The sequence below is a fragment of the Culex quinquefasciatus genome, chromosome 3, assembly GCF_015732765.1.
Source record: "Culex quinquefasciatus strain JHB chromosome 3, VPISU_Cqui_1.0_pri_paternal, whole genome shotgun sequence".
Lineage (NCBI taxonomy): Eukaryota > Metazoa > Arthropoda > Insecta > Diptera > Culicidae > Culex > Culex quinquefasciatus.
In genome coordinates, this window is record NC_051863.1 from 201172889 (window position 1) to 201199505 (window position 26617).

The following is a 26617-nucleotide window of genomic DNA, read 5'->3' on the forward strand; positions in this document are numbered from 1 at the left end:
AGCAATCGGTTGAACGCCATGCCGGCTCGTTTTATAACTCCACTGACAGCCGTAAATTCGGCACGGGATTGGCGTGAATGAATCATTTTCAATTCACTCGGAAAGGGTTAACATATTAAAGTTAGGACAAATTTGCTTCCAGACCGTCGACACTAAAATGGTTCCAGCGACAATGGAAGAAAGAACCATTACGTACGTGGTACAATAACCGTCGATCAGAAGAACACTTGAAAAACACGGAAACATTGTACCACTGAAGAAACAGCACTTGAGCTGCATCTACAAAACGTCTTTGGTACGTGCAAAGTAAACATTCTCATGACGGAAATGTTCTACAGAAAGCTCGCAACACTTCACATGGATAATTTGAAACAACTTTCGTTTACAAAATCTTCAGCTATTCATTAAATTACTAGCGCATTGTTTCGGTATTTGGTTGTGATTTCCGTGGTATCCTCTCGCAGATATAACTGTGTTCCTCTTCGCAGCTCACATCGTCCCACAAAGTAGGATCGTCCTCAAACGATCCAATGTTCATACAATCCTGTCCGTTGGCATTGTTTGGGTTAGCACCGCCCCAGTTGGTGTATGCAGTGATTGGGCTATCGTTGGTTATCCACATCCATCTGAATTTGAATCAGTTATAATTAAATATTTGGTCAATTTATAGTAGTAACAGGTATATTACCGTCCCTCGTGACCAATATCGGTTCCTGCTATCCAGTAAGTGGAATGCTTGGGACCGGTTTGATCGAGCATAATACGAAGCTGGCTATTATCTGCCGATGAGGTGACTTTTGCTAGTTCAAGTCCATAAAATTGACACCCACGCCAGGCCTCGAAAAATGGCACCTTTTCCGTGATAACTACATACTTGTTTGGGAGTGCAGCGCGGCAAATAACAAGCGTATGGAGAACAAGTAGCAGTATAAAAAAGTTCATCTTAATGGTACTGACAAAGAACACTTACTAGGGCTTTTCGTCTAACTAAAATTTGTTCAATGAGGTATAAACTGTACGGCGAGCGAAATCGGTCTAAGCCGGCTTGAAGCGTGTAAAATCTATTTTCAAACAATAAAATTTATTCATTGCATCAACAAAAATGTTAGTTATAAAACTCGGAATACAGAGCAGTTTTCTGATAAGTGCCATTGAAAGAAGGGAATTCAAAAGTTAATAAATTTTGATCATGACTGTTCCTCAGAAATTTTAGTAAAGCGTTTCATTTTCATTTCATTTATTGGATTGTTTTGGCAAAAAAATCAGTGCAGTAAATAATTTAAGCTGAGACATGGGGTGCCTTTCTTGAGCAGGAAAAGAAAAACAGTTACAAAGTAACCTTCAGAAGTAAAGCATTTAAAACATATTTTTTCCTACACATTTAAAAGTTTAAAAAAAATAAAGATTTACTCGTCATTTTTCTCGCAGATGTATTTATGTTTATCTGTACATTGTACATCATCCCACATGGTAGGATCATTTGCATTGCTTCCAACTATCATGCAGTCCTGATTGTTGCTGTTATCCGGATTTCCAAAAGCCCAGTTTGAGAAAATAACCTGCAATAAAAAGTGATTGATTTCTGGTTTACTCTTCAATTGACAAACACCACAAATATACTAGGGGAGAATTGTTCGTGATCCAAATCCAGCGTCCCTCCCAACCCAAATCGGTACCGGCTAGCCAAAAAGTTGACGCACTGTGCTCAGGCTGTACCAACAAAGTTCGCAAGAGTTCGTTCTCTGCTTTCGTCCGCACAGATGCCAATTGTAGTCCAAAGAATTGACACGCTCGCCAGGCTTCCAGAAAGGTTTTCTTCTCGGTCATCGCTACGTATTTGCCCTTCGAGCTGCAAGCGACTAAATTTACTACAGCTAAAACCATCGAAATCTTGAAAACGAACTGCATTGCTGCCGTACAAACTGCCAACACGACGCTGGAGAAGCGAATTCGTTTCTTTCACGCGGTCTTTTATGCATGTTTGGCTTTTAGGAAGCAAATCGAATCAATTACTGCACAGCCAGAACCTGCACCAGAAGTTATTACAGTTTAATTTGTTTAACAGTCCAGACTCGCTTATAGGAATACTCGGGAAAATGTGTCTTTGAATAAGCAAACTACGAAATAGTAGTTTTTGCAACAAGTTGCCAAAAAGAGAATTTTTCACCACAAGTCGTACCTTTATCCAACAATGTTCACCGAATTGGATAAATACGACTAGTGTTTAAAAATATCATGTTTTGCAACGAGATGCAAACAACACCATTTTAATGGAATTTGAAGGATTTTTTTTTTTAATTTTTAAGTCTATTATATTGTTTTGAATTTTTTTATATTTTTAATTTGAAATCTCAACCTCGCTCAGCGTTTTTAAAAATTAAAAAAAAATAAAAAAAGCCTTGGGATTAAACTTTTGGAAATAATTTGCATCGAATCGAACCTCGGATAATCGAAACACCAAATAATCTAGGCTTCATACGATCGAGACAGGACTGTATGGGACCATTCATAAACCACGTGGACACTTTTTTGGGAATCTCGTACCCCCCCCCCCCCTTCGTGGACAATTGTCCATACAAAAAAAATCTTTTTTGTATGGAGCGTGGACAATCGCCATACCCCCTCCCTAAAGTGTCCACGTGGTTTATGGATGGTCCCTATCCAAAAATGTTTTAAATGATTACATTAAATGCACGTCCCATAAGGGTTCCCAGAATATGGGACTATTTCTCAAAACCTCGCTCCACAAGCTGAATATTGTTCCTTGAGCTATTTTAGGACTCTGTGCCAAATATGAGCAAAATCGGTCAACATTTACCCATTGATACTCAAAGGTGAAGTATGTATGGAAAAAATCGAAAAAAAATGTATGGAAAACCCATTTTTCTTACGGTTTGGTGCACTACTTCCATAAAAATATTCCTAAAAGTGATATTCACATTTGATGTTCTACAACTTTCTAGAACTTACCAAAACTGTAAAACTCGATCCTGAAAAGTTATTAGCGATTTTAAAAAGTCATTTTTGTATGAAAAAATGTTTTTCCATCAATGGGTTAATCTCAATCAATTTCGCTCAAAATTTGCACAGATGCTTAAAATAACCAAAAAACCCGTTTTCCGCTTGTGGAGCAGGGGGTCATTTTTACTGGGCACCCTTACGCTCCATGTTAGTAAGAAAAAAAATGGATCTGTTGTAGGAAGTTGGTAGCTATGAAAATGCTACAAATCAATCAGAGCAAAACAAACACCCTACACGTAGGAAAGTAAAACCAGTGCAAGTCTACTGTGCCAGGAGATAACACGTTTCACACCGCAAAACAGAACAATAAGAAGAAATAAAGAGGTTGATGCTCATAAAATTTCATTGTTTTTATCCGAACTCATTAAATTTACAATCGCTTTTAATTATGCCAGCTGATCATGGATTCTTTGGACATGGGTGCGTTTGCATCACATGTGCGAATGCATGCATGAACTGAACGTAAGACGAGCGCACGGTTGCATTTAGTTGGATAGGAAGTGGCGGGATCACAAGACCGCTAACTACCCATTTAGAATTATGGGTTAGACACAGCTGATTGGCTGCACGGCCATATCCGGTTCATACAAACACGGGCAATCCTCTATTTACGAGAGTTTATCGTCGTCAGAGACCATCTTCGATGCAATAAATATACTACAATGTTGCATCCTATTTAAATGATTGTTTGATGTTCAGGCATTTGTTTTATTTTTTATATTTAAATGGTATCTGCAATAGTAGATTTCAAATTACGAGCTTCAGTTGTTGAAAGAATATCAAGTTTTTAGTTAAATTTCTCACTAAAAAATCAAGTTATAATTGCATCAAATAAATCATTACGTTTTCCCTCAAAACTAGTACCAATAACTCATAGTAGTTAAACTTTCAGGATAAAAAACCTCAAACCAACGACAGCGAGTGCGAGTGGGTGCAAAACGCTCCAAAGACGCGCTTATGTAACTTATGTTTTGCTTCGACGGCGGTCGCTCAAGAAGTGCACTTCAGCATCTTATAGGAGAACCACTCCTGTTGATTGAGTCGTGTCTATGCTCTCCTCGGCTCAGCTGAGTACACTTTTTCCAATGTGACTGCGGCGAGCTGCGGTTAGTTAGATGGTGGGTGATATTGTGTGCCCTCCAAAGAGTCGCAAGGGGGTGGGTTCCTTTCAGTAAATAACGCTGCGAGATTGTTTCAGAGATTCAAGTCGATGACTTTTGCCTGATGGGGACTAGCATTTTGCGTTGAGTAGCTTAAAGGTGTCTCGGCAACAATCAATGCTCTCTCCTTGAAAGTGTCGAAAAGAAAACACATTTTGACTCGAAACTATGACCTTTCAAATGTACATGAGTTATTGAACTGTTTTCAAACTGAAATACATTGCATCACGCACAATAATCTATGACTGAAATCACATCCAGCATTTACTTTTATCTGTAGCAAGAACAAACACACTAGGCAGGTAGATTCAGTGAAATGATATCTCCATCCGAGAAGGCCTCACAAGTAGTACGAACGAACGGTGGTCAAGTCAGCCGCCTAGGCCAACTCGGATATCTTGAGCAATTTATACTCGTCGTTTAAGTCGAACCCATTTTTTTCGCCACGCCTCTCCCAGCTGACCCCGGTCGATTCCACCCTGAACCTAACCCTGACCGCCACGCAGCCGATGCATTCCACACTAAACATGTGACGAAGGCGCAGCGAATCTGATAACCATCGTGAAATTCGCGTTCTTCTTCTCCCATTGCATTCGATACATGGAAATGGTTTAAACGTAATGAAAATGAAACGATCGCAATAAACAACGATTCAATTTATGATGACTGTTTTCCTGAGTAATGAGTTCTACTGGACTCTTCTGACAGGTCCATAATGATCGCAGCATGCAGCGGAGAGACAGGGGTCGATTCTGCAAGCAAAATCAAACAACATCCCACCACAAGCGCTACGTAATTTGTGGATGGCACCTTAAACAATCCAATCACTGACGACGGATCATTTTTACCCGGTCGTCCAAGTCTCTGCTTGGAATCGATGCCGTGATTAGCCATAAGTGAACCCCTCGGTGGGCCACACATTTACCACCTACTGCGAAACGGCTACCACATAAACCAAGTAAGCTTTGCATACTTTGCATCTAAAATACACAAAAAGAAATGAAAAAATAAAGCAAAGCTTACTACGAGGTGGTGAACCAAACCACAAAACCAACAGAACCCTACGATCGACGACAGAGTCTGGGCGCTGGATGCACACCGAGATCAAAGATACCCGGGGCAATAATTCTTTTGCACATTTCAGCCAAGGAGTGCTGGCATGGCAGCTTAAATTAATTTAACACGTTCTTGCAGTGACTCATTTGCATTGTTTCGTTTGACCAATGCGTCCACTGGGCGATAGGTGAAGGAACCTGACACGAGTGACTTACATTCTAACGCGAGGCTTGAAACTATGTTTGCCTTTCTCACACTGAGGGAAGAGTATAGAATCACTCAAATATGAAATTAGTTGTTTCTGGTCTAAAGTTATGAGCACTTAAGCTGAATCGATCGATCTTTTTAGGCTATTTGATCGAATTTTCATTGACTAAAACAGTTTTATGACTTGACAAGAAAATGATAATACAGTATAAGAGATTACTTGCGAAAGCAATCGAGTTAACTGTCTTGAATGCTAAAAAATTTGCTTCTATGCAAATTAACGTTAGAAAAAGCATGTGATGAAAAATTTACTCAGACAATCTTGGTGTTTGGTCACCGAGCACAGTAGCAATCATCAATCACTACTCGTTTCCTGTCGAACCCGACAACGGGGTTTCGTTCTTTTGATGCCGCACACCGGGCAACTCCCAGCTGGTATCGCAACGTAATTTGTATTCCATCAGTGATTCTCATTCCAGCATTTCTGCTTAATTCATCAGCCAGGGTAGTGGTGTTTCGGTTTATGAACAGGTATTTGACAACTAGTTTCCGAGGAAATATTGACTAGTTATACAGCAATTCCATTTGAAAAGAGCCTAAACCAAAAAAAAAGTTCTCCGATCGGGCTCAAAATTTGTCTGGGGGTTCCTTGGCCAAAATAATTAGACCCGTATTTTTTTGTTTGGCCATTAGGGTGGCCTACATCGTGCTAGGGTGGTTCAAAAAATGGCAATTTTCGTCATTTTTCGCAAAAACCACTTTTTCTAAAATCATATCTCCGCGCCATTTCATCCGATTTTAGCTGTCTTAGACGCAAAGAAAGGTGATGAGTTTGGCTATTTGGGAAAAATAGTAAAGTTCCAAAAATCTAGCTTAACTATTGAAAAGTCGTATGAAAACTTAAAATGGCGTTTTGACCGTGTCTGGACCAAAGAGCCTATGTCTGAAAATATTTTTATCGGATTCCTCGGAAAATTTCACATAACATATCAAAAATTGGCGATGTCGAACCGTACGTTTTGGAGATACGATTTTTGAAAATAAAAACTGCGTTTTTCGACGCCACGCGCAAAAACGGAAAATGACGAAATCGGCAAAAATCAACTTTTTCACTAAAACTGCGATAACTTTAAAATTTCAGCGATGACCTATACATGTCTGGGTACCAAAATTTTCGTAATTGAGAGACGCAACTTTTGGTACCATAACACCTATAGGTCATCGCTGAAATTTTAAAGTTATCGCAGTTTTAGTGGAAAAAGTTGATTTTGCCGATTTCGTCATTTTCCGTTTTTGCGTGGCGCGTCGAAAACGCAGTTTTTTTTCAAAAATCATATCTCGAAACGTACGGTTCGACATCGCCAATTTTTGATATGTTATGTGAAATTTTCCGAGGAATCCGATAAAATATTTTCAGACATAGGCTCTTTGGTCCAGACACGGTCAAAACGCCATTTTAAGTTTTCATACGACTTTTCAATAGTTAAGCTAGATTTTGGAACTTTTACTATTTTTCCCAAATAGCCAAACTCATCACCTTTCTTTGCGTCTAAGACAGCTAAAATCGGATGAAATGGCGCGAGATATGATTTTTAGAAAAAAGTGGTTTTTGCGAAAAATGACGAAAATTGCCATTTTTTGAACCACCCTAGCACGATGTAGGCCACCCTAATGGCCAAACAAAAAAATACGGGTCTAATTATTTTGGCCAAGGAACCCCCAGAAAAATTTTGAGCCCGATCGGAGAACTTTTTTTTTGGTTTAGGCTCTTTTCAAATGGAATTGCTGTATAGTTGTAATATTATTATTCGATATAGACTGTAGCAGAACAATTTTCACCTTTTATCACAAATGTAGAGTTCTTGAAATATATTTTTAATGATTTGAATTTTTCAATGTTTTGATGACGAAAAATGGCATATTTTGTACAGCAACAAATTTCAATCGATATATTTTTGAGTAACAGAAAATTTCAGGTTGACAATAAAATACTTTCTTGCCACCTCTTCGATTTACTGTAATGTTACTTTTTTAACAAATTTTCGAAATTCGATTGAAATAAGAACAAAAGATTTAATAAGGCTCATTTTGTCATTAAATGATAGTGTCTTGTACCAGGATAAAGATTCACTATCGATTTTTAACCCAAATTTAAGTGTTTGGCTTATCCTAGACGGGTTTATGTCAAAATATTGCATTTTTGGAACATTTTATAGACATGCTCAATTAATTTTCCCAGTACAACCAATGCATGCAGATTGTAGGAAATTTTACCATGAGCATTTTTTGTAAGAGAAAATGCAATTTCGACACATTGACAAAATATTAGAGTTTCAGTGAGGAAAAAAAAGAAAATTATCAAAATTTCTCAGAATCCACAAGCAAGGCCTACTAATTGTACTACGTTGCAAGCACATCTCTTACAGGCCAGAATATGCTTTCTTATACATAGTAATTTTGGGGCCGAATCTAGTATCTAATTCCACTAAAACAGTGAAGATTTGTAGCTGCGCCCGCTTGGAATATTATTTGCGATTTTTAGCTGCTATTTAAATTACTAGCAAGTTCGATCATAACTCGGATTTAAGTTTAAGTTTTCGATTTTCGAAAATTTATTCAAACAAGCGACTTTTTCAGTAAATTGAAGCGGAAGTACGAGAAAGTATTTATTATTTTTTCTTGTCTAAAGAAATATTTTTATCATTATTAATAATATTGCTGCGTCTTTTTTGATATAGTCCAGACACGATTATCCGAATTTTGATTATCCAACAGTTTGTATGGGACTTCGAAGGTTTGTATGGGTATTCTAGATGCTCATTAAAAAAATGATTAATGATAATAGGAACATAATTTAAGAAGTGAGCACCTTGAATACCCATACAAATTCAAAATTAGGATAATCGAGTCTGGACTGTATAAAAAAACGCAGCAATATTATTAATATTAATAAAAATATTAATACTTTAATGAAACTATTATTATTTTGATTTTTTTAATGTAGCATGACTGTTACAATGTATAAAGCAAATAAAAAAGCTATAAATTTGATATTCATTTTGTTATCAAAAATAAAAAAAACAGGAAAACTGGAAATTTGTAGAATTTGAAAAGCACAGTATAAAATGTGCTACATTTCTTTTAAAGAAATTCCAGTGAGGGAAAGACAACTTTAAAAATATATTAAAAATATATTGCAAATTTGTTTCAGTTTTTTTTTAATTATTCTTATTTTTACGCTCACAGTACTGCCTTTGTTTTTTTTCTAATTTTTGATTAGTTATTAACTTGACACTTGGTATATTTCCCATTATTTGTAAGTAAAATTTTGTGAATTTCCGCAAACAACTAGGTACTTCAGTTTGTTGCACTCTAGCCCGCTGAAGCAAGCACCAAAAACTATCGACACGTAATGCTTCACCTCTCGAAATAAAATTTCGCGCACCGCCGACCGCAACCGACGCTCCGGCCATCGAATTTAATTTCTAGCCTCGGTCAATTGCTATTTTAAAGTCCCATCTACTTCCTTATCAGCAGGCCCCAATCTATGCTTCCACAGTTGGCTCGCTTCACTGCCAAAGTTCCTTTTCGGCGAATGGAGTTTTCGTTGACACTAATTGGTACTATTTGTCTTGACTTGTGCAGCATTTTGATTGGTGTTCCGCATCCGGCAGTCCGCAAGCGCTTCCACACACGCGCGTCAATAGGTACATTATCGAACCAGGTAGTTCCTTGACCAGCCAGTGGAGCACAGCAAAGGAATGTTATCATACTGCCAAGAACAATAGTAAACAAAGCATTTTTTTTTTGCTTTCTCGAAATAAGAAGTGGTTTATTAAAAGTGGGTTTTCTAAGATTTGTCATTTCATAATAACTTTCTTACATAATCTTCATCGAGAAGCTTCCTAGAATTTCACGAGTTTTACTTACCTCTGTAGCACTCCCTCGCAATATTTCTACTTATTCTGTTACTGCGCCGTGCCGATGACAACTATTGGGCGCACAGTCAACGAACAGGGAATTTTACAAATACAGTTAGAAAAAAATGGAGATTTCCATCAGTTATCTTTTCACATGTTCTTAGCTACTTCAAATTTATACAATATGTTATGCAGCGTCGCCTTTGCTGAGCAGCAATTCTTCTGTTTATGCTATGTTTATCGATACAGAAAAAAAATAAACGGATTTAAAAAAACTCAACTGACGGCTTGAAGCGCTGAGATTGATTCAAAATTGCGTTCGTTGAATGACTTTTTAAAGTAATTTTCGCTGCCAAAGCCTAATCATTGATTGTTTCGTGGTGATGCTGGAAGTAATCGGTGATGCAGCAAATCTTCACCAAAATTTACAGAGTTTGAATATTTCCATCGGATAACGCTGATAAAAGGAAGAAGAAAAACATTTTTATTTTGTCCAAACTTTTGAATTTTTTTTCGCAAAATTTGAATAAATAATCATTTTTTATAAAGCTTTTTGTATAGAGCAAATATACAATAAACAGAGCGTAATTACTTACCAAACGAATCCATCACCAGTCAGCAAAGTCAATGGTCCGGAGTAAATCTCAAAGTTCTACCTCGGCGCCGACGGCGATGGCTTGCGAGACGGAAACGTCCTCTTCCGGGAACGCATCGCCCTCTCGGGCCGGGCCGGGCTCGGCTGAACACAACGGACTACTGCTGGAAGTGTCCGCGTGGCTTGAGGTGTTTGGCGTCGATGCCGAGTGACTGGAGCTGGTTGACGACGTGTTTTGCTTGTCCTCGTGCTGCTGATCCGGCTCGGTCATCGTTTGCTGAACGGCGGCCCGTATCAGAGAAGCGATCGTACATTGGCCCTCGCTGTCTGAGGAATTGTTTTCAGAAATTGAGGCAGAAGACGGAATCAGTTCGTGGCCTGGCGCGGCTGGCGGCATTTGCTTTTGCTCATCGCAGCTCGAGTCCGTGCTGGTGATCAACTCCGAACAGATGGGAGCCTTGCGACGTTTCTTGAACGAAGAGCGGCGCGTGGATGGAGTGCCGCCACTGGGTCTTACAATGGCGCTTCGCAGCTTCCTCTTTTTCGAACAGCTTGGTGATGCTTTGGGTGATGTGTTTCTGGTACTTCCACTGGGCACGGCTTCTACCGAAGGAACAGACGTGGCGGAAACTGAAGTGCCCTTGCCACTTTCCGACGAACTTTTCGCCGTTTTGGACCGCTTTCTATTTCGTTTAGTAGAAGAATGCTTTCTGGTTTTCACCTTTGATCGTTTCTTCGTGCTCCCGCTTCGACGTTTTGAAGACTTGCGCGAACTGGACAGCTGCGAGCGGTTCGATTTGTTCTTGAGAATCTTTTTCGGTGGTTTGATAGCGTGGAAATCGTCGTCGCCGCTATCATCATCAGAACTAGAGCTCATCGAAGAGCTTAGACTACTGCTTTTGCTACTCTCAGAGTCAGACGTAGAGCTTTGGTCAGTTAAGTCATCGCTGCTTCCGGTGGATGAAGCCCGTGATCTACGTTGTTTCGTGGTCTTTCGTTTACGTTGGTTTATCGCTGGGTGGCCACGAATGTTGAACTTTACCTCATCGTGACTAGAAGAGTCGGAATCGCTGTGGAGGCTCACTTCTTTGCTTTTCTCCGACTCACTTGCTTCGTAGATACTTTTGAAGCCGATTCCGTTGACGAAGCGATTTAGCTTGGGTTTGGCATAGTACTTTTTCATACAGCCACCACCACTCCCGGAGGATGTCGAAGCGCCGTTGTTGTACTCGGACACCGAAGCACTCGTTTCCAGTTTGGGAATGCCATTTTGATCCAAAGCAACGTCCGCTACGGCTGTAGCGTTCAGAAACTGTTCCAAAATGGCAGCATTATCAACGGGTCGGGAATCTTCCGTTGTATTGTTATCATCGTTAACAAATACCACATCGCTGTCGCTTTCCGACTCCAGGCTCACCATTTCCGGAGTGCGCAAGTGTGGAGGTTTCAGCGCCCCAACAATCCGACAATCGTCGCTATCATCTGATGAAAGCGAAATGTTTGCTCCATCTTCCAGTCGACTTGTTTGCGACGCTAGCGAGGTGAGTGGGTGCATACGAGTAAGATCGGCAAAGCTGGCACTGCTGCTAGCACCTGCCACGGGACCACCGGTTTGTGTACCGGAAGTAGAAACCGATACGATCCCACTAACTCCAGCTCCGCCGAAGGAACCGGTCATAATCACAGTCTGGTCAGACGAACGCGTTTCGATGGTAAACTGGGTTCTTCCTCTTCTACCTGCAGCTTCGCCGAGCGCAGTTGCCATTCCTGATGTACCGGGAATTGGGTCCACCACTCGGACCACGTCATCTTCACCTTCTGACCCAGACAATCCCGATCCGGACGAAGATGAGGACGATGACGAAAGCACAACCACATTGTTGTTGTAATAGGGATCATACTGAACGCATCGATCATAGCTAGAAAAAGAAAATGTTCCTAAAAATACATTTCAACAAGCAATAAATTCCAGCTCAACATACCCAATCATGTCAAACGGTGAGCGAGCAAAATTCAGTAACTCATGAACAAAATGTACGGTCCGAGCGCGACCCCAGTACGACACCCTCTCGCGGAACGAAGGCGACGTGATATCGTGGCTCATTAGCAGGTTGGGAAAATCTTCCAGAATGAGCGTCACCTGGGACGGATTGCCACGGCACAGGGCAATCAGCTCCCGATTGATCCACGGCATCAGGCGGTGTATTTGAGCTGGGTTTTCTCTAAAAAGTATATTAGCAAATAATTAATTTTTGTTCATCCAATGCAATTTACTGTTCTTACCTGTAGAAAGAAGCACTACACTCTCGGAGCCTTCCGTTGACGTCCGCCAGCGGCCTCGCGTGCAGTTTTCTGTGGTAAATGTAACGTCTCCACTCGGGTCCGTTCTGTCTGGAAGGAATGGTGTCGTCGGGGAATTCCCGACTGAACCGTTGCACGTCGCCAGATTGGTGCAGGAACAACTGCTGGAGACGCTGAAGCTGCTGGAGGTTTGGTTGCACCCGGAGTGTTGCACTGTACGTGAAACGGGGCGGCTGGGACAGGGTAAAGTCCAGCCTGTGGTAAACCTGTGGCGGTCCGCCAGATCCTGTAGCAGCAGATCCCGAAGCAGGGGGTGTGGTAGGTGGAAAGATAATGTGCTCCGTTTTCTGGTCGTAAATAATGGACCGAAACACCTGCTTGCACAGTGGACATTCCGCTTTGATCTGAAAATAAAAAAGGATTTTTTTTAATTTCACCAGATCCAGATACTAATCATTTCTACTCTGTTACCTTGCTCCACTCGAGCAGACAACGGTAGCAAAACTGGTGGCGACAGGAATCTGTGTAGCACTTTTGACGGCACTTGCCCAGACAGATGGCACATTTGGGCGGAGGTGAGCTGCGGCCACTCTCCGTTGTGCCTTCGTCCGCCTCTCCCGTGCAATTGTCCACTTCCTCCGCCGACGAGGAACTGTCCAGCATGTCCAGCAGCGAACTTGACGGCGGAGTGTTTGAAAGCAAAATTTCCGAAGAACCAGGCGTCGGAGGACAATCGATAACCTGTACCTCTTCCATTGTTCTTTGTTTGAAACGTCACCCAACTCTTACAAAACTACTAGAGGTCCAATTTATTTGCCTTGAACAATTTCACAACCGGAGAAAATTCAATTCGGTAACTTCTAAACTCGTAAAAATCCGACTGCCTCTTTTTTTACGCCATTACAATTCATTGAAAAACTTTCCACTGCTCTTCATCGCGACTCATTTTCGTGCACGCCAAATACGACCAAATCCGGTCCGATCGGTGACTACACCATCAGAGACCGATTAAACGGTATCCCTGGTACATTTCCGACACTTGTATTGATCTCGCGGGTGCATGAATCACGGCAAAATCCTTAGATTAAAATCTGGCCAAAATTCTCTCGCGATTTTCTTCAATAACTGATGGCTACAAGACGTCGACTTTTGATGGCTCCTTCTCTGTCATGGTTGTGAAGTTAAGGTTAGAGTAAGTTTGTCAAACTGTTTACAGAATAATTTTTCACTTTTAATACGCGAATGTTTGCAGACAATATAGACAATATATTATTTTAATTTTGTTTTGAATCAAACTACATGAAAGTTTATAAATAATCCGCAAATATAACATTGTTAATCAAAGCTAAAATATTAAAGTCATCTACCTTACAGTAGGTTGGTCTCGTACATGACCGTATCAAAACACTGATCGTACACCCATACCATAACAACAGCGATAGTGTGCGTGATAATTAAAAATGTTTGAAGTTTGACAGCTCTGTCATAATATTTCGAAGCAATGTGGTTTGTTTGGCAAGGTGTACATTTGCTTTTTTTAAGGTGGTAAAAAATAAATTTGAATTCCAAAACGATTTGTCTTATAAGAATATTTTGATGATCAATATTAAGAATTATTTGCAATAAATTATTGTAATCAAAATCTCACCTACCGGCTTCCCTCATCGATATCAAATTAAGTTAAAATGCAAAAAAAAAACAATCAAATCCAAACCAAATTTCAATCATCACGTAATAAGGCTTTCTAGGCCCAGTGAAAAAAATATAATTTAACTCAAAAATGATGAACTTCTCGTCACAGTGTCCTGATGCAAACAATGATCGAGCTCAAGCTGTCACAGCCCTGCGAAGTATGTTGGCTGTCATATCGGGCGGTCAGTCAAAAAAAACAGCTAGAAGTCGCCTGACAAAAAACTTTTGCTAGAAAGAGATAGGAAACCTGATGCAAACAATCGTCCAGCTGTAATGTAAACATACTTTGAATGTATTGGTAAATTTCTGACTAGAAAGCCTTATGTTCGAACGCCCTCGATGTATTTGTTCTGACAGTTGGTTGTTTTTATTTCCTTTTTGTTGCCCGGTTGACAAGATCCAAATTCAAAAGGCACGATCGCTACGCTACGACACCCGAATCTCACCAGCTCTATTCTCAGTCAAAAAGGTTCCGCGGTGCCGTGTGGACGACGTAAACGAAAGTGATAAGAACCCAGGTTGGTGCCCTTGGTCGTGCTCCCGTCCACAGTGTGTGATAGTGCAGTTCGAGAGTAGTGCCGGAAGTGAGATCCAGTACACTTATACGGAAATTCTTCGTTTGTTTTCAGCCTAGGAAAAGGGCAAAGCAGGAATCTAACCGGAACTCGAGCACCGATAAAGCCACAGGATGTCCGGCGATGTTCAACCAAGGAAGCGCAAAGACAAGAAGAGGAAAAAGGGTAAGCATCCCTCGAAGATAATTCCGTGACATAACCCAAAACGGCACCGTTGGACACTCGGAACGGCCAGTGTCGTCCATAGGTGCCGCCGCGTAGGTAGTTTTAATTTAGAACTTTTTATTAGCTTATGTGAAAAATCTTTAAATAGATATTTTCGAGTCGCTGCTCTCCGCCGTTTTGCTTTCGCGTTTTCTACACGTTGGACGGATAGGCACTTTTCTCGCATAAATTTCCCAAAACGAACCCGAGACACCATCACACAAACTGATCATAATCGTTGCCGGCGGCGGCGGGACATGCATAAAGACAGAGATTACAGAAATACACATAGAAGCCAAGACGGGACTAGGGAAGAAAGCGAAAGATCTGTTTTAGTTGCCGGCTGGTTGACAAAGTAAAGTTTCTAAATAAATGCCGTGCACTATGCAATGCAATGGTGTTATCAACTTCTATCTTTTTTTTGAAATCCTGATTAATTTCTTGAGTTTTTGTGATAAGTGCCCTAATTTTTGGCTCATAAGATCTTTATAGACGCTAGTTCATTTTATCGAGGGTTCTAGGATTTTTAATAGATTCTATAAACATATAAAACAAAATTGCTTATAGGAGCTTTAAAAAAACTGTAGAATTGCTTTAAGAACACTAACTTTCAAACTCAAATATGCATGTCCCCTACAAGCTCCTGGTCGAATTGAGTTGATATCTGGATTGAACACTTTTTATTTGAGTTTGAAAATTGTGCTATTGTTTAACTAAAATGCCAATAGCTTGCTTAATATTTAAGCGGTATACGCACTTCGGAAGAAACCGGTCAAGAAAAAATCAAATGGGCAGCAGTAGCAGCGCAAGCGAGTCAGAGAGGGTGAAGAAAAGCCCCAACAAATTGCTCCCTCTCCTTTGTTCTGCTGTTCGTAAAGCTGTTTCTAGACCCATTTCCTTCCGATCTGCATACTAGCCTTTAACCAATTGGGATGTTCCTCCCTCCATTTTGTTGGATTTTTCAAGCGCTTTCATATGCATTTTGAGTTTTGAAAATTAGTTAAAGTTTGCCCAAGTTACAGCTTTTTTAAGATTATTGACATATTTGATCCCGAAAACTTTGTGCCCCACTTCCCGTTGATCTAGAGTGCGAGAGGGTATGCTTTGCTCGTGACTCGCTCTTAAATGTTTTTATTTATATTTTTTAAGTTTCTTTTTTGCTTTTTTAAGCCTTAACAGTTTTATTAGGTTGTTACAAATATTGTTCAATGTTTTTGTCGAAATATTAAAATCGAAATATTACGATCGAATGCAATAATCACCATAAATTTGGTAAACGATGAATTTCCTTCGAAATGTAAAGCATTCTAGGTACTTGAAGTTAATTAATGAGATTGAGATACTTCAAGTTAACAACCATGTTAAGGAAACGCATTTTCGATAGTCAATTTTATGCCTAATCGAGTTACATGACCTTCTCGTCGGTGTTAGGCAAGCGTTCCTGTTTCTTGTTAATTCTTTGCATTTTAAAAACATTTTGAATTATATTTTATTTTCTCGATGGTGTTTGACTTGGCTATATTTTTTTCCCTGATAATGTTTTTCTTAGTTTATTTTTGCCTTCTGATTGGTTGGTTTACTGACGCTCTAATCAAATCTGTCCCATATGTAATTTCATCTATATTGAGTTAATGATGCAGCTTGATAAAAAATCATGTGAACTGTCAGGAAAACCAATAAAATTAAGTAGTTTAGTTCAAAAAACCGTAACAAATTACACTCTTTTGCGAAATCCTAACACGTAACCTTATGGGCGGGACAAATTTGCCTTGCGTTTTTCTCGGCTTTTAAATTTCATTTTTTTTATTTGGATTAACGCACTATGTACCAGCATAATCATATTAGCCCCTTTTATTTGTCGGTCCCGATTTGTTATCAGAGGCTTGAAGATTATACTTAAATTTCAAAGTTGATGGGAAATGAGGGCTGATTATATTATAGGGATTGGGTAAATTTCTTTGACATTGGTAATCTGGATATGACTCGCACTCGGATTGTTGTTATTGTTGAGGTGTGCGAAACTTTTTTTTTCTTCCGTACATGCTTTTTGTGTACACGTTCCTTATTTACGTCTTATTAAATTTTACATACTTTTGCTCATAAAGGTGATGTGCTTTTTGCATGCAATTTTACACATTTTTTTAATTTGTGTTTTTATTAGAATTTAGCAGTTCTGTTCCAGGATGTCACATTTGCAATTCAGAGATGAAAGGTTCTCTCATCTGAGATCAATTCATAAGCATTTGCAGGAGGGTACATATTTCTACGTTTAGATTTTGCTAGCTGGGTAGGGGAAATTCTCGTATGTTTGGCAGGTTAAGCACTCGCTCCTAACTCCATCCAATTTGCTGATTTTCACTATTTAAACAACTAATTTTGCCAAACATTTGATAGAAACTTGCTTGCTCACTTCTTATTGAGCTATTTATCACTCGAGTTCAGTTGAAAACGCTTTTAATTAGCTTTAATTGAATGTCAATGTTCTGACCTGCCAACATTAGAGGCACGCTGGAATTAGATGCTGTTCCCCTACTCTTTCAGGGACAATAAATTCTGAGAAAAAAACCCTAGATCTATGTTTGGCTTAAAAACTAATATCACAGTTGCTGACGGAGCAGTGCTTCGATTAGCGGATTCTTTGACATCCCAAGCCCTTTCGATGCTTGCGTCGATGGTGTCGACGCAGGCCAGCTTGTGTAGGTCGTCGGTCGGGTACCACGGGTCCATGTTGTGTACCATCTTGAGCAGCTTGTTCTGCTTCACCTGGAGTCGCTTACGGTGCGATTGGCGCAGTTGCCCTAGACCGCAGCAGCGTAGGTCAGCATTGGACGAATGATGCACTTGACCACGAGCGACGATTTTACACATTTTTTTACTGTGTTTATATTTTGTTGTTATGTTCTAACGAAAAGTAGAAAACTTTAGTTGTACTGTACTAAACCCGTGACTAAACCATATTTGTTGCTTTTCTCTAATTTCGACGTGTACTTCAAGTACAGGTACCTAGAAGACTTAAAAAAATTCGCTCTAAACGTATTTCCCAAGCACAGATTTTTTTTGAAGTTTTTTCAATAACTTTTAACAACTTATGCATACTTACTTTCACTTCCAACACTTATCAATTCACACGAAACAAGCTACACTACTTTCCTTAAATATCGTTAAAAAAAATTAGAGCTATTCTTTTCAATGCCAACAGTTTTTACCTCATCTGGTCTAATTGAAGTCGAAGTCTTCCTCACCATATCACGTTAAATTATTCTTTTGCAATATAACAGCTGGTTTAAGCTTTGCCACGCAAAACTAAGATTTGATGCCGGTGGCGTCCTGAAAACTCGCAGGAAAAAAGTGGATTATTTTTAGAAGAAACATGTGATCTCGGTTCACAACAACTGACAACGTGCTGCCACGTTTTCCCACCCATTTGCGCTGACGTGGAAGAAAGCTACCGCGTTTTGGGACACTTTCGCTCTCTTTTGATTATTTGTGTTTTTGGGGTTTTTTGGTTCATACTGCGCCTCACTTTCACGGGGAATGTGTATTTTTTCAAGAAATAACGAAGGGACCGTAATGGTGGCGCAGTTGCTTTGACCACCTTCCGGAATCTTTGTTGGCACAGTTTACGGTTTAAAAAAGAAAAAAAAGTGTGGTCAAGATGCTATTTTTAGTAGAGATCCTTACAACTTTTCGTGTTTTCTTTTCCAACCGGCATTTGTAAAATATTTGCAACGCAATGCACTCTCAAGATCGTGTGGAGGCGCTTGATCTTTGACACTGTTTAAGATGATTACTGTTTACGAAGCAGATTTTCTTTGTCTTTTAAGGCTTATAACAATAAAATATTTCTGTTTCTGTAATTCCAGATGACGAGGACACAGTGAAGGAAACTCCCGTGCAAAAAACGCCCTCGGCCGGAGCTGCCCAAGCGGCCACGCAAGTTGGTGATATTCAAATGCACCTGCACAGCGATCATGGAACGGGTGGCCATTGGTGTGCCAAAATAGTTTTCTTCATTCTTTTGGCTGGTTTGGGTGCGCTTATCGGATTGATACTTATTGAAAACCGTGGCCTGTCGAACGACGATACGCCGTTGTCGGAATCGCGTTACGCCGAGTATTTCAGCGGGTGGGTTGATGAAAACCGGGAGGATGACCACCACCACGAAGAAATTCTTAACGCACTCAATCAGCTGGAAGAACACGAGGACGATGACGAAGGCCACGACGACGCAGAGCTACCAGATGATGGAGAGCCATTTGCCGAAGAGGATGATCACGATGGTGAGTTGCGGTTTAGACACAAACACCTTATGAACAAATCACAGTTGAAAGAATCTTCAAATTATTATTTTAAACAAATTCAACATACTTTCCTAGATGATGATAACGCCGCAGATGATGAGGACGAAGAGGATGAAGAACCCAAACTAGATGACGACGAAATCGAAGAAATCGTTGCCAATGAAAAAAAGGTCGCCGAACAGGAAGCTGCCGTCGCAGAAGACGACGATGAGGGTAAGTTTGGTGGAAAAATATTCCCCAAAATCATACTGTCTTCGATCATCTATCTAAGCTTATGATGGACGATATCTTCCCGTCAAAATTAAGCGGTCTTTTTTGAGCGATTCTTTTTTTACTAACAAGACAATAGCGTAACGTGTATGACTCTGTTGAATTGAAAAATAAATTTTTGACCTGCTTTTTTGTATGAACTGTCTAGACGATAACAATGACGAAGAAGACGATGACGATAATGCTGAAGACGATGAAGAGGATGGCGAAAATGATGGTAAATCTATATTTTCGTACTTCAAATTTTAATTCCCGAGTGAGTACATCCCTGCAAATCGAACTATGTTTTTCGGTGCTCAAAGGTTCCTCGAAGGTATCTGTCTAATCGATTTGTGATTTCTAACTATTCTAGTCAGCTGCGAAAAGCTATGTTTCAGGACAAGATGGATATGATGTTTTATAATAATGATAAAACTTTTATATGAAATCATAAAAGAAGTCAATGTAAAAACCTCCAAAGTCGATTAGTCGCATAGTTTTGAAGAACCTAGCTTTTTGTTACGATGATTTGAGCACCACGCTTTGTACATACTTGAATAATTGCTTAATTTTGTTATAAATTAAGTGTTCCCTAATACAAAACGGGACATGCTTTCTGGATTTCAGACTACACAGACAACTGTCAGGCTTATTGATAAATAAGCTGTTTTGCTTAAAAACTAACTTGATGCTGCTTTTTATGATGTCTTTTTACTGTCATGCATAGCATTTTCGGACGCTTTTTAAAAATGATATTGTTTAAAAGCTAAGTACGGAGCTCCGCAGAAACGTGGTCAATAAAAGTTGCGCATTAGAGTGACAATAAAAAAATCGACATCAGGGATACTCCCTGGCTCGATTCTTTAGGCAAAAATAAGTAACTGTGCCAATTTTGACCCTAATCGGTTATGGTTAAAGGGTCGCTATTTAACCGATTTGGCTCAAAATTTGCACAGTTACTTAGTTTTACGTTTTACCTAAAGAATCGAGCCAGTGGGGATCCCTTGAGATAATCCCCTGAGATCTTGTCACCCTATTACGCATTCTTTTCGTGATCTTTCTCAAAAAAGTTTGGTGACAGTTTGGTTTAGGGGCCAATACGCTCCTTCCAAGAAAAGGGGTCAAGAAATGGCTTTACGAACAGCATATCAAAGGAGAGGAAATGAATTCGCTGCCGCTGCTGCCCATTCGAAATTTCTCTTGGCCGGTTCTTACTGGAAAGAAATGAAAAGATTCACAAATTTTGAAATTTAAATACTTCACAAATTCCGAAATCAGTTTTTTTGTTTGGTTTGTGTGTTTTCATATCAATTTCAAAGGTTTTGTTTGTTTGGTTTGATTTTTCGTTTTGAAATGAAATATCTGGTCAATGTAGAGGCATTCGCCGCAACAATAACAATATTTTATTATTTCAATTTCAAAAGTGGTTCAAACAGAAGATCAGGATAACGATGACGACGAAGAGGTTAGGAACGATGACGGTGATGATGACAATGATGACGGGGTAAATGACGAAAAAGTGGTAGAAGAAGACGACGACGATGACGATGGTGCGGGAAGTGACGGCAATGATGATGGTTAGTAGAGTTTTATTGGAAACATAAGTTTACGCTATAAAGTAGCGATTCTCAACGCCTGCTTTCTTCGTTTCGCTACCTAACTGTTTTCTTGAGTTATGTAAAGTGTTAAATTTATGCCACAAATTTTTTTTTCTCGTACAAATAGATGGCGACGACGATCAGCCAGACAGCAAAAATGAAAATGATGACAATGATGAAATCAATGACGACGACGATGATGATGAAGAAGAAGAAGAAATCGTCAAAGAAATTGATGACTTGGCCGACGCTGATGACGATGACGATAACACACCATTTGAGGAAGAAGAGGTACGTTCGAGTATATTTGAACGAAACTGTATAAAATTATAGAGTTGTTAATTGCGCACACAGATCAAAACTAATGCTTTGAATGATTCTGCTAACAACGTATCAATAAGTTCAATCCCAGCTGATTCCTTGGAGCTTGCAAGCGATGTTTCTAAGCAGGTAAGATGTATTTTTTGGTTTGTGCCACAGGTTGTTTTGATTGAATTGTGTGGTGTTTTTAGTCCCACACGAATGATTTGAAAATTGATGAGACTCCAAAAGCTAAAATTAGTGCAGAATTGCTTGAAAGTCAAATGGACGATTTGATAGACAATTACAATAAGTTGGCTGAAATGTTGAACATTCCTAAAGAGGAGCAAGTACCAGAAAGTGGTTTGAAAATACCACAAGGAAAGGTTTGTATCATGTGTTGAAATTTAGGATCCCGCTAAACTTGAAGAAATCTATTGCTTTACCCTTGCATTTAGCTTAGATTTATGAACATTTTTTGACATTGTTTTGTTTCGCAAGGATGACGACGGTATCGATCAAATTGATGCCGAGGAAGAAGATGATCAAGATGATGAAATCGATGATGATGATGATTTTGAAAACTTTGTTGATAACGACGGAGGAGAAGAGGAATATCTAACGAGGGTAAAGCAAGAACAGCAGCAACAGAGTCAGCAAAAGCAACAAGACAAACAGGAATCTCGAGAAGAATCATCACGTGAGTATCTTCTAGTGCTTGGTATGTTGGAATAGAAATGCTACAGAATCACATACACATTGATCACACACGATTCTCATTAATCTTTCCCAAAAATACGATTTAACTGTTATTCGGTTTTTGTTTACAAATTGGACGTAAAAATTAAGAAAAAAAAACAATTAAATAAATAAAACCTCTGCAAAAACTGTGTCCGCTGCGTATTTGATCAACATTTCAATATTGCAGTTGCGGTACAAGTCTTAGTTGGCGCTGCTCTGATTGGCGCAGCTCGCCTTGTTTTGAAGCCCCCGAGTGGCCCACGACCATCGGCGCCATCGAGTGAGTGTTAGGCGTGCAGCATATTTTCTGTTTTTGAGCTAACGTGATTAGATGTTTAGTTTTCTTCTTTTGTATGTTGCATGGCCTAACACGAGCATTTTTATTTTTTGAATTAAATTTGTGCTATGTTGTCGTTTGCTATGTTACATGTTCTTAAAATATTGCAATAATTCTCAATATCACTTTTATTTTTAAACGCACTTCCTTATTTTATCATATATCATTTTATCTAATATTCTTGCTTATACAATCGAATGATTCTATGTAACATTCAGATTATGATCTGATATCAAGTTGCAACGTGCTGCGCTGTGATTCACTGCATAGTAAGTTTTCTGCACATGCATGTAACGCTGATGTGGATTGTATTTAATAGTGCTAAAATTTTACTATTGTTAATCTTTTTTACTTATCTTTTGGACTTGAAAAAGAATCTGCTGATTCGGAACTTACTAAAGATATGCCTGTACCTCATGATCAGCAAAAGAATCAAGACAAAACAGAATCAGTTAACACGCACAATACTTTTGCTGAGCCATTGATAGCTTCTGAGGAATGTCATGCTCAGGCAGAATCGATTTTAAAAGATTTCATCAATGCGTCTAACGAAACCATTGAAGGCAATGGTAAGTAGTGACGACTGAAAATAAACTTTACCGTTTTCTATAGAATTCATTATTCCTAGTAATTCTCATCGAGGACGATCAAGCCGAGCTGTACTCTGGCGATGAAGCTTTTGAATACGAGCAAGATCTGTATGATTCTGAACTGGAGGAAATTGAGGAAGAGGCAGAAGAAGAAGTTGACGATTTGGCCGAAAAACAGTTAGAACAAGAGGAAAGAGAGATTGGCTCCTTTGTGCCGACTACTTTCGAAGAGTTCAGTGCTATGTATCGTGGTCCAGATCTACCAACGTCAAAAGATTTTTCCAGCGTCGATACCAACGATAAAGAAAAGCACACAACTCCAAGCGAAACTTTTCACAAAGAGTCACCCTTGATGAAGAAAAAACCACCAAAGGGTGCTGTAAGCAAATTGATTTACGGTCTACATAAGGATCCGATCATCACCGGCGAAGACACTTTACCTCGTGCGGAGAAAGGTGAGGCAAAAAGTGTTCTTACGGCAATGCTTATGGGAATCCACTCTCCATCAACCGAACCCCCGATACCAGAACCTAGCACAGCAAGCATCAAGATACTTACTACTACCATCATCCCTGCTTTTGATCCCCCATCGAGTCCTGGGCCGACTGAAGCCACGTGTTCAGGGGTTAGGGAGAAACATGTCGAATTTATACTTCCAGAAGATCCATCCGAGAGTGACATTTCCGAAATGGATCATTCACCAGACATACCGGATGAGCTAGAACTGTCGGTGGACAACGGCAGCAAGGAAAACTTGTTCATACCAAGTGAAGAGCTGCAGCAGGAAGAAGAATGGGACGATGATCTTATTTACGAAGGTGAAGAGGACATTGACTCCATGCTACTGCGACAGTACCCGTCGGACGAATCGGATGGGTCGTTCTCGGATGACATCGTCGACATCGACGAAATTTCCGATGTTGATGACTCTGAACTTATGAGACGTTTGGATGAAAAATATGGAAAGCTGGAAGTTAGCAAAGATCCAAATACACAGACGGAAGATAACGAGCAGAGCTGGACAAGTATATCTTCCGGTAGACTAGTTGATGGTAGACTAGTTGGCGCGCAAGTGCCTTCATTTTAATTCATTCACAATCCTTCGCTACACTCAAACAAATCATCAGATGTCATCTCATGGAATATATTCAATGTGATTCTGTAGTAATTTTTTGTTCCATTCTTTCTTTGCCATATGTTGGTGAAGAACTTTTGAATGTAAACCATATTTTTCTTCTTCTATTTCTGGCTGTAGAAATCCCAGCTAGGCCTAGCGAGGCAAAACCGTACCAAGAAGAACTGGATCGAGCAAATAGACAGCTTGATGAGGTATGTCTTTGGACAGTTATGTTATACTTTCTTACTCAACATGATCGTATACTTTCTATCTTATTTCATTCAAAATCTTTAGGAGTTTGGGTTTGAATAAGTTTAGTTGAAATAAGCATAATGCTAAAAAAAAAACAGTGAATTGATGATGGCCTCACAATCACATCATTGAAACAAACAAAACGCAAACATCACTTCACTAACCGTTCAAGTACTTTTAAAGACCTGATTGATAAATAAGACATTCTTATTTGATAATAACGGACTTACGGACCTCGTACGACAGACTTACACGACGTAGACACTAAAGCATTAACAAGAATGGCAAATATTGTGTGATTTTTTCTCATTTACTAATTAATATTGGGAAAATCATCAATGATAGCTATTCTAACCGTTAAGTTTAAATTGCATCGGTCTGTGATTTTATTTTTTTTTCATACATTTTATTAATTTACAGTTTATGTGTTTATACAGAAATACTAATTTCAATTTTCAATCACCCACGCGTAATGAATATTTTTCTTTCAACAAGACTAATAGTCATTCGAAATTGAAGGTTGAGTTTACTATTTCAATTTTAAATTGCAGAACTAACAATTTCCTGCTTATGCTAACGAAATGTGTGATTTATTTCATTTAATACATTGCATATCCCTAACAACTACGCACCTTCGAACGGACACAACACGCACACAATTCAACACGGAACAACACCAAAGTGGAAAAATCCTAAAAAGGCCCTCGACAGCTTTAAACAACTGTTGGAAAAAGATCCCAATCTGGTGTCCGCAATGATCGGCAAAGCACGCGCCCTAGATCTGATGGCAGAGCAACAGCAAAGCAATCCCATACTCGAAGAAGCGATCGCGGCCTTCCAGGAGGTACTCAGCCTGGGCAGTGCCGTTGATAACGGTGTGTTTTTAATGGCTGCTGAACGTTACATTGATCGAGTGAGATTTCGCGGACAATATATGCGAGCGGTGCCCGTACAGCAGGAGCTGGTCAGACGATTTGACGCGGAGCCAAAGTTCCGGAACCAATTGGCGGTCACATACCTGATGGCTAATCGGTACTTGTAAAAAGCACTCAGTGATGTTTCATTTACTATTGATACATACATTTTTTTAGAATGGCTGAAGCCAAAGTGGTGCTGCATGAAACTTTAATGCGCTGGATAGACGATGGTTTCGCTTTGGTTCATTACGGATTTGTTCTTAAGAATCACGACAAGGACATGGAACAAGCCGCTCAATTTTTGCAAGAAGGAATCGACACCGGCCATCCGGGAACCCAAGACGGTCGTTTCTATTTCCACTTGGGAGATGCCCTTCAACGGCTGGGTAGGCAACAGGAAGCGCTCAAAGTTTATGAGAATGGTTCGAAGAAAAAGCTGTTTCTTTCCAAATATCAGAGATCCTTGTACAACATAGATAACCTAAAGTCACGGCCATTTTGGACGGTCGAGCAAACCACTTACTCCAGCTCGCTTCAGCTTATCGCGTCTCAATGGAGTGCAATCCGTGACGAAGGCATGAGGCTCCTGAACGCAGAAGGAAATTTCAAGGATGAAGCCGAAAACCTTCGCGATACTGGCGACTGGAAGCAGTTTGAGCTGTTTGCCCGGGGTAATCGAATAGCCAACAATTGTGCCAAAGCTCCTATCACTTGCAAGTTGGTGGAACAGTTCACCGCAGCACGAACCTGTAAACGTGGTCAAGTGAAGTTCAGCGTTATGCACCCTGGAACTCACGTTTGGCCACATTGCGGGCCAACCAACTGCAGAATACGGGCTCATCTCGGACTGAAGGTTCCTAGCGGCACGTACCTCCGTGTCGCGGAGCAAACTAGGTTTGTTGTTCGGGATTGGTTATAGTTTCCATTCATTCTTTTAATTTTATTTCAATTTTGCAGATCTTGGGAAAGCGGACAATGGCTCATCTTCGATGACAGTTTCGAGCACGAAGTCTGGCACAACGGCACCGGCACTCGTCTGGTGCTGATTGTTGATTTTTGGCATCCGGAACTCACTGAAACGCAGCGTAAATCTCTGTCTCCAATTTGACACGTGGTGCCATAAAAATGTTGTGATACAAAGCGTAAAGTCCAGTAGACAATTTAATACCAAAGCAGTAGAATTTGGGGTTAACTTTTATATGGCAGATTGCATTTTTTAGTTTTAATTTGTTTGTTTAGGTTTGGATTTGGAAGATATAATCAAAATTGTTAGAGTGAGATGTAAGTTAACAGAAAACGAATCATTTGTATATAATAGGATCTAATTTTGATAGCCTGTTGACATCACCTTTGAATGACGGACTTGTCGATTTTATGCTAAGGTTAAGCAGAATGACAATCAAGACTTATTACAACGGACAGCCTAGGGTCACATAGCGGTATTAAGGATTCAAATAAAAGTCGATATATTTAAAGATAAAACT

The 26617-nt window shown here is 39.8% G+C and overlaps 4 protein-coding genes across 11 annotated transcripts; 1 reads left to right on the forward strand and 3 right to left on the reverse strand.

Annotated features, from left to right (window-relative positions):
- Positions 1 to 412: 412 nt before the first annotated feature.
- LOC6032808 (perlucin-like protein) lies at positions 413 to 952 on the reverse strand. Its single transcript, XM_001843295.2, has 2 exons — positions 689 to 952; positions 413 to 626 (listed from the first exon to the last, which is right to left on the reverse strand). The coding sequence occupies exons 1-2, from the start codon at positions 940 to 942 to the stop codon at positions 413 to 415; spliced, it is 468 nt and encodes a 155-aa protein (XP_001843347.2). The 5' UTR covers positions 943 to 952.
- Positions 953 to 1401: 449 nt separating this feature from the next.
- Positions 1402 to 1938, reverse strand: LOC119770616 (perlucin-like protein). Its single transcript, XM_038265833.1, has 2 exons — positions 1621 to 1938; positions 1402 to 1559 (listed from the first exon to the last, which is right to left on the reverse strand). Exons 1-2 carry the CDS (start codon positions 1906 to 1908, stop codon positions 1407 to 1409), a joined length of 441 nt encoding a protein of 146 aa, XP_038121761.1. The 5' UTR covers positions 1909 to 1938; the 3' UTR covers positions 1402 to 1406.
- Positions 1939 to 9243: 7305 nt separating this feature from the next.
- Positions 9244 to 13429, reverse strand: LOC6032807 (E3 ubiquitin-protein ligase Topors). Its single transcript, XM_038263043.1, has 5 exons — positions 12732 to 13429; positions 12243 to 12664; positions 11942 to 12181; positions 9961 to 11878; positions 9244 to 9821 (listed from the first exon to the last, which is right to left on the reverse strand). The coding sequence occupies exons 1-4, from the start codon at positions 13014 to 13016 to the stop codon at positions 10009 to 10011; spliced, it is 2817 nt and encodes a 938-aa protein (XP_038118971.1). The 5' UTR covers positions 13017 to 13429; the 3' UTR covers positions 9244 to 9821; positions 9961 to 10008.
- An 887-nt stretch (positions 13430 to 14316) lies between these two features.
- On the forward strand, positions 14317 to 26615 carry LOC6032806 (aspartyl/asparaginyl beta-hydroxylase). Of its 8 annotated transcripts, none has more exons than XM_038260515.1 (18): positions 14317 to 14470; positions 14582 to 14692; positions 18595 to 19011; positions 19108 to 19245; positions 19451 to 19519; positions 20706 to 20858; positions 21007 to 21170; positions 21234 to 21329; positions 21392 to 21565; positions 21681 to 21879; positions 22108 to 22200; positions 22632 to 22826; positions 22886 to 23302; positions 23507 to 23884; positions 24103 to 24176; positions 24899 to 25248; positions 25308 to 26027; positions 26091 to 26615. In XM_038260515.1, the coding sequence occupies exons 2-18, from the start codon at positions 14641 to 14643 to the stop codon at positions 26239 to 26241; spliced, it is 3840 nt and encodes a 1279-aa protein (XP_038116443.1). In that variant the 5' UTR covers positions 14317 to 14470; positions 14582 to 14640; the 3' UTR covers positions 26242 to 26615. The 8 variants fall into 8 exon arrangements, with proteins under 8 accessions (XP_038116443.1, XP_038116444.1, XP_038116447.1 ...); XM_038260516.1 differs by having other exon boundaries at positions 23507 to 23872; XM_038260519.1 differs by lacking the exon at positions 23507 to 23884.
- The last annotated feature ends 2 nt before the right edge of the window (positions 26616 to 26617 follow it).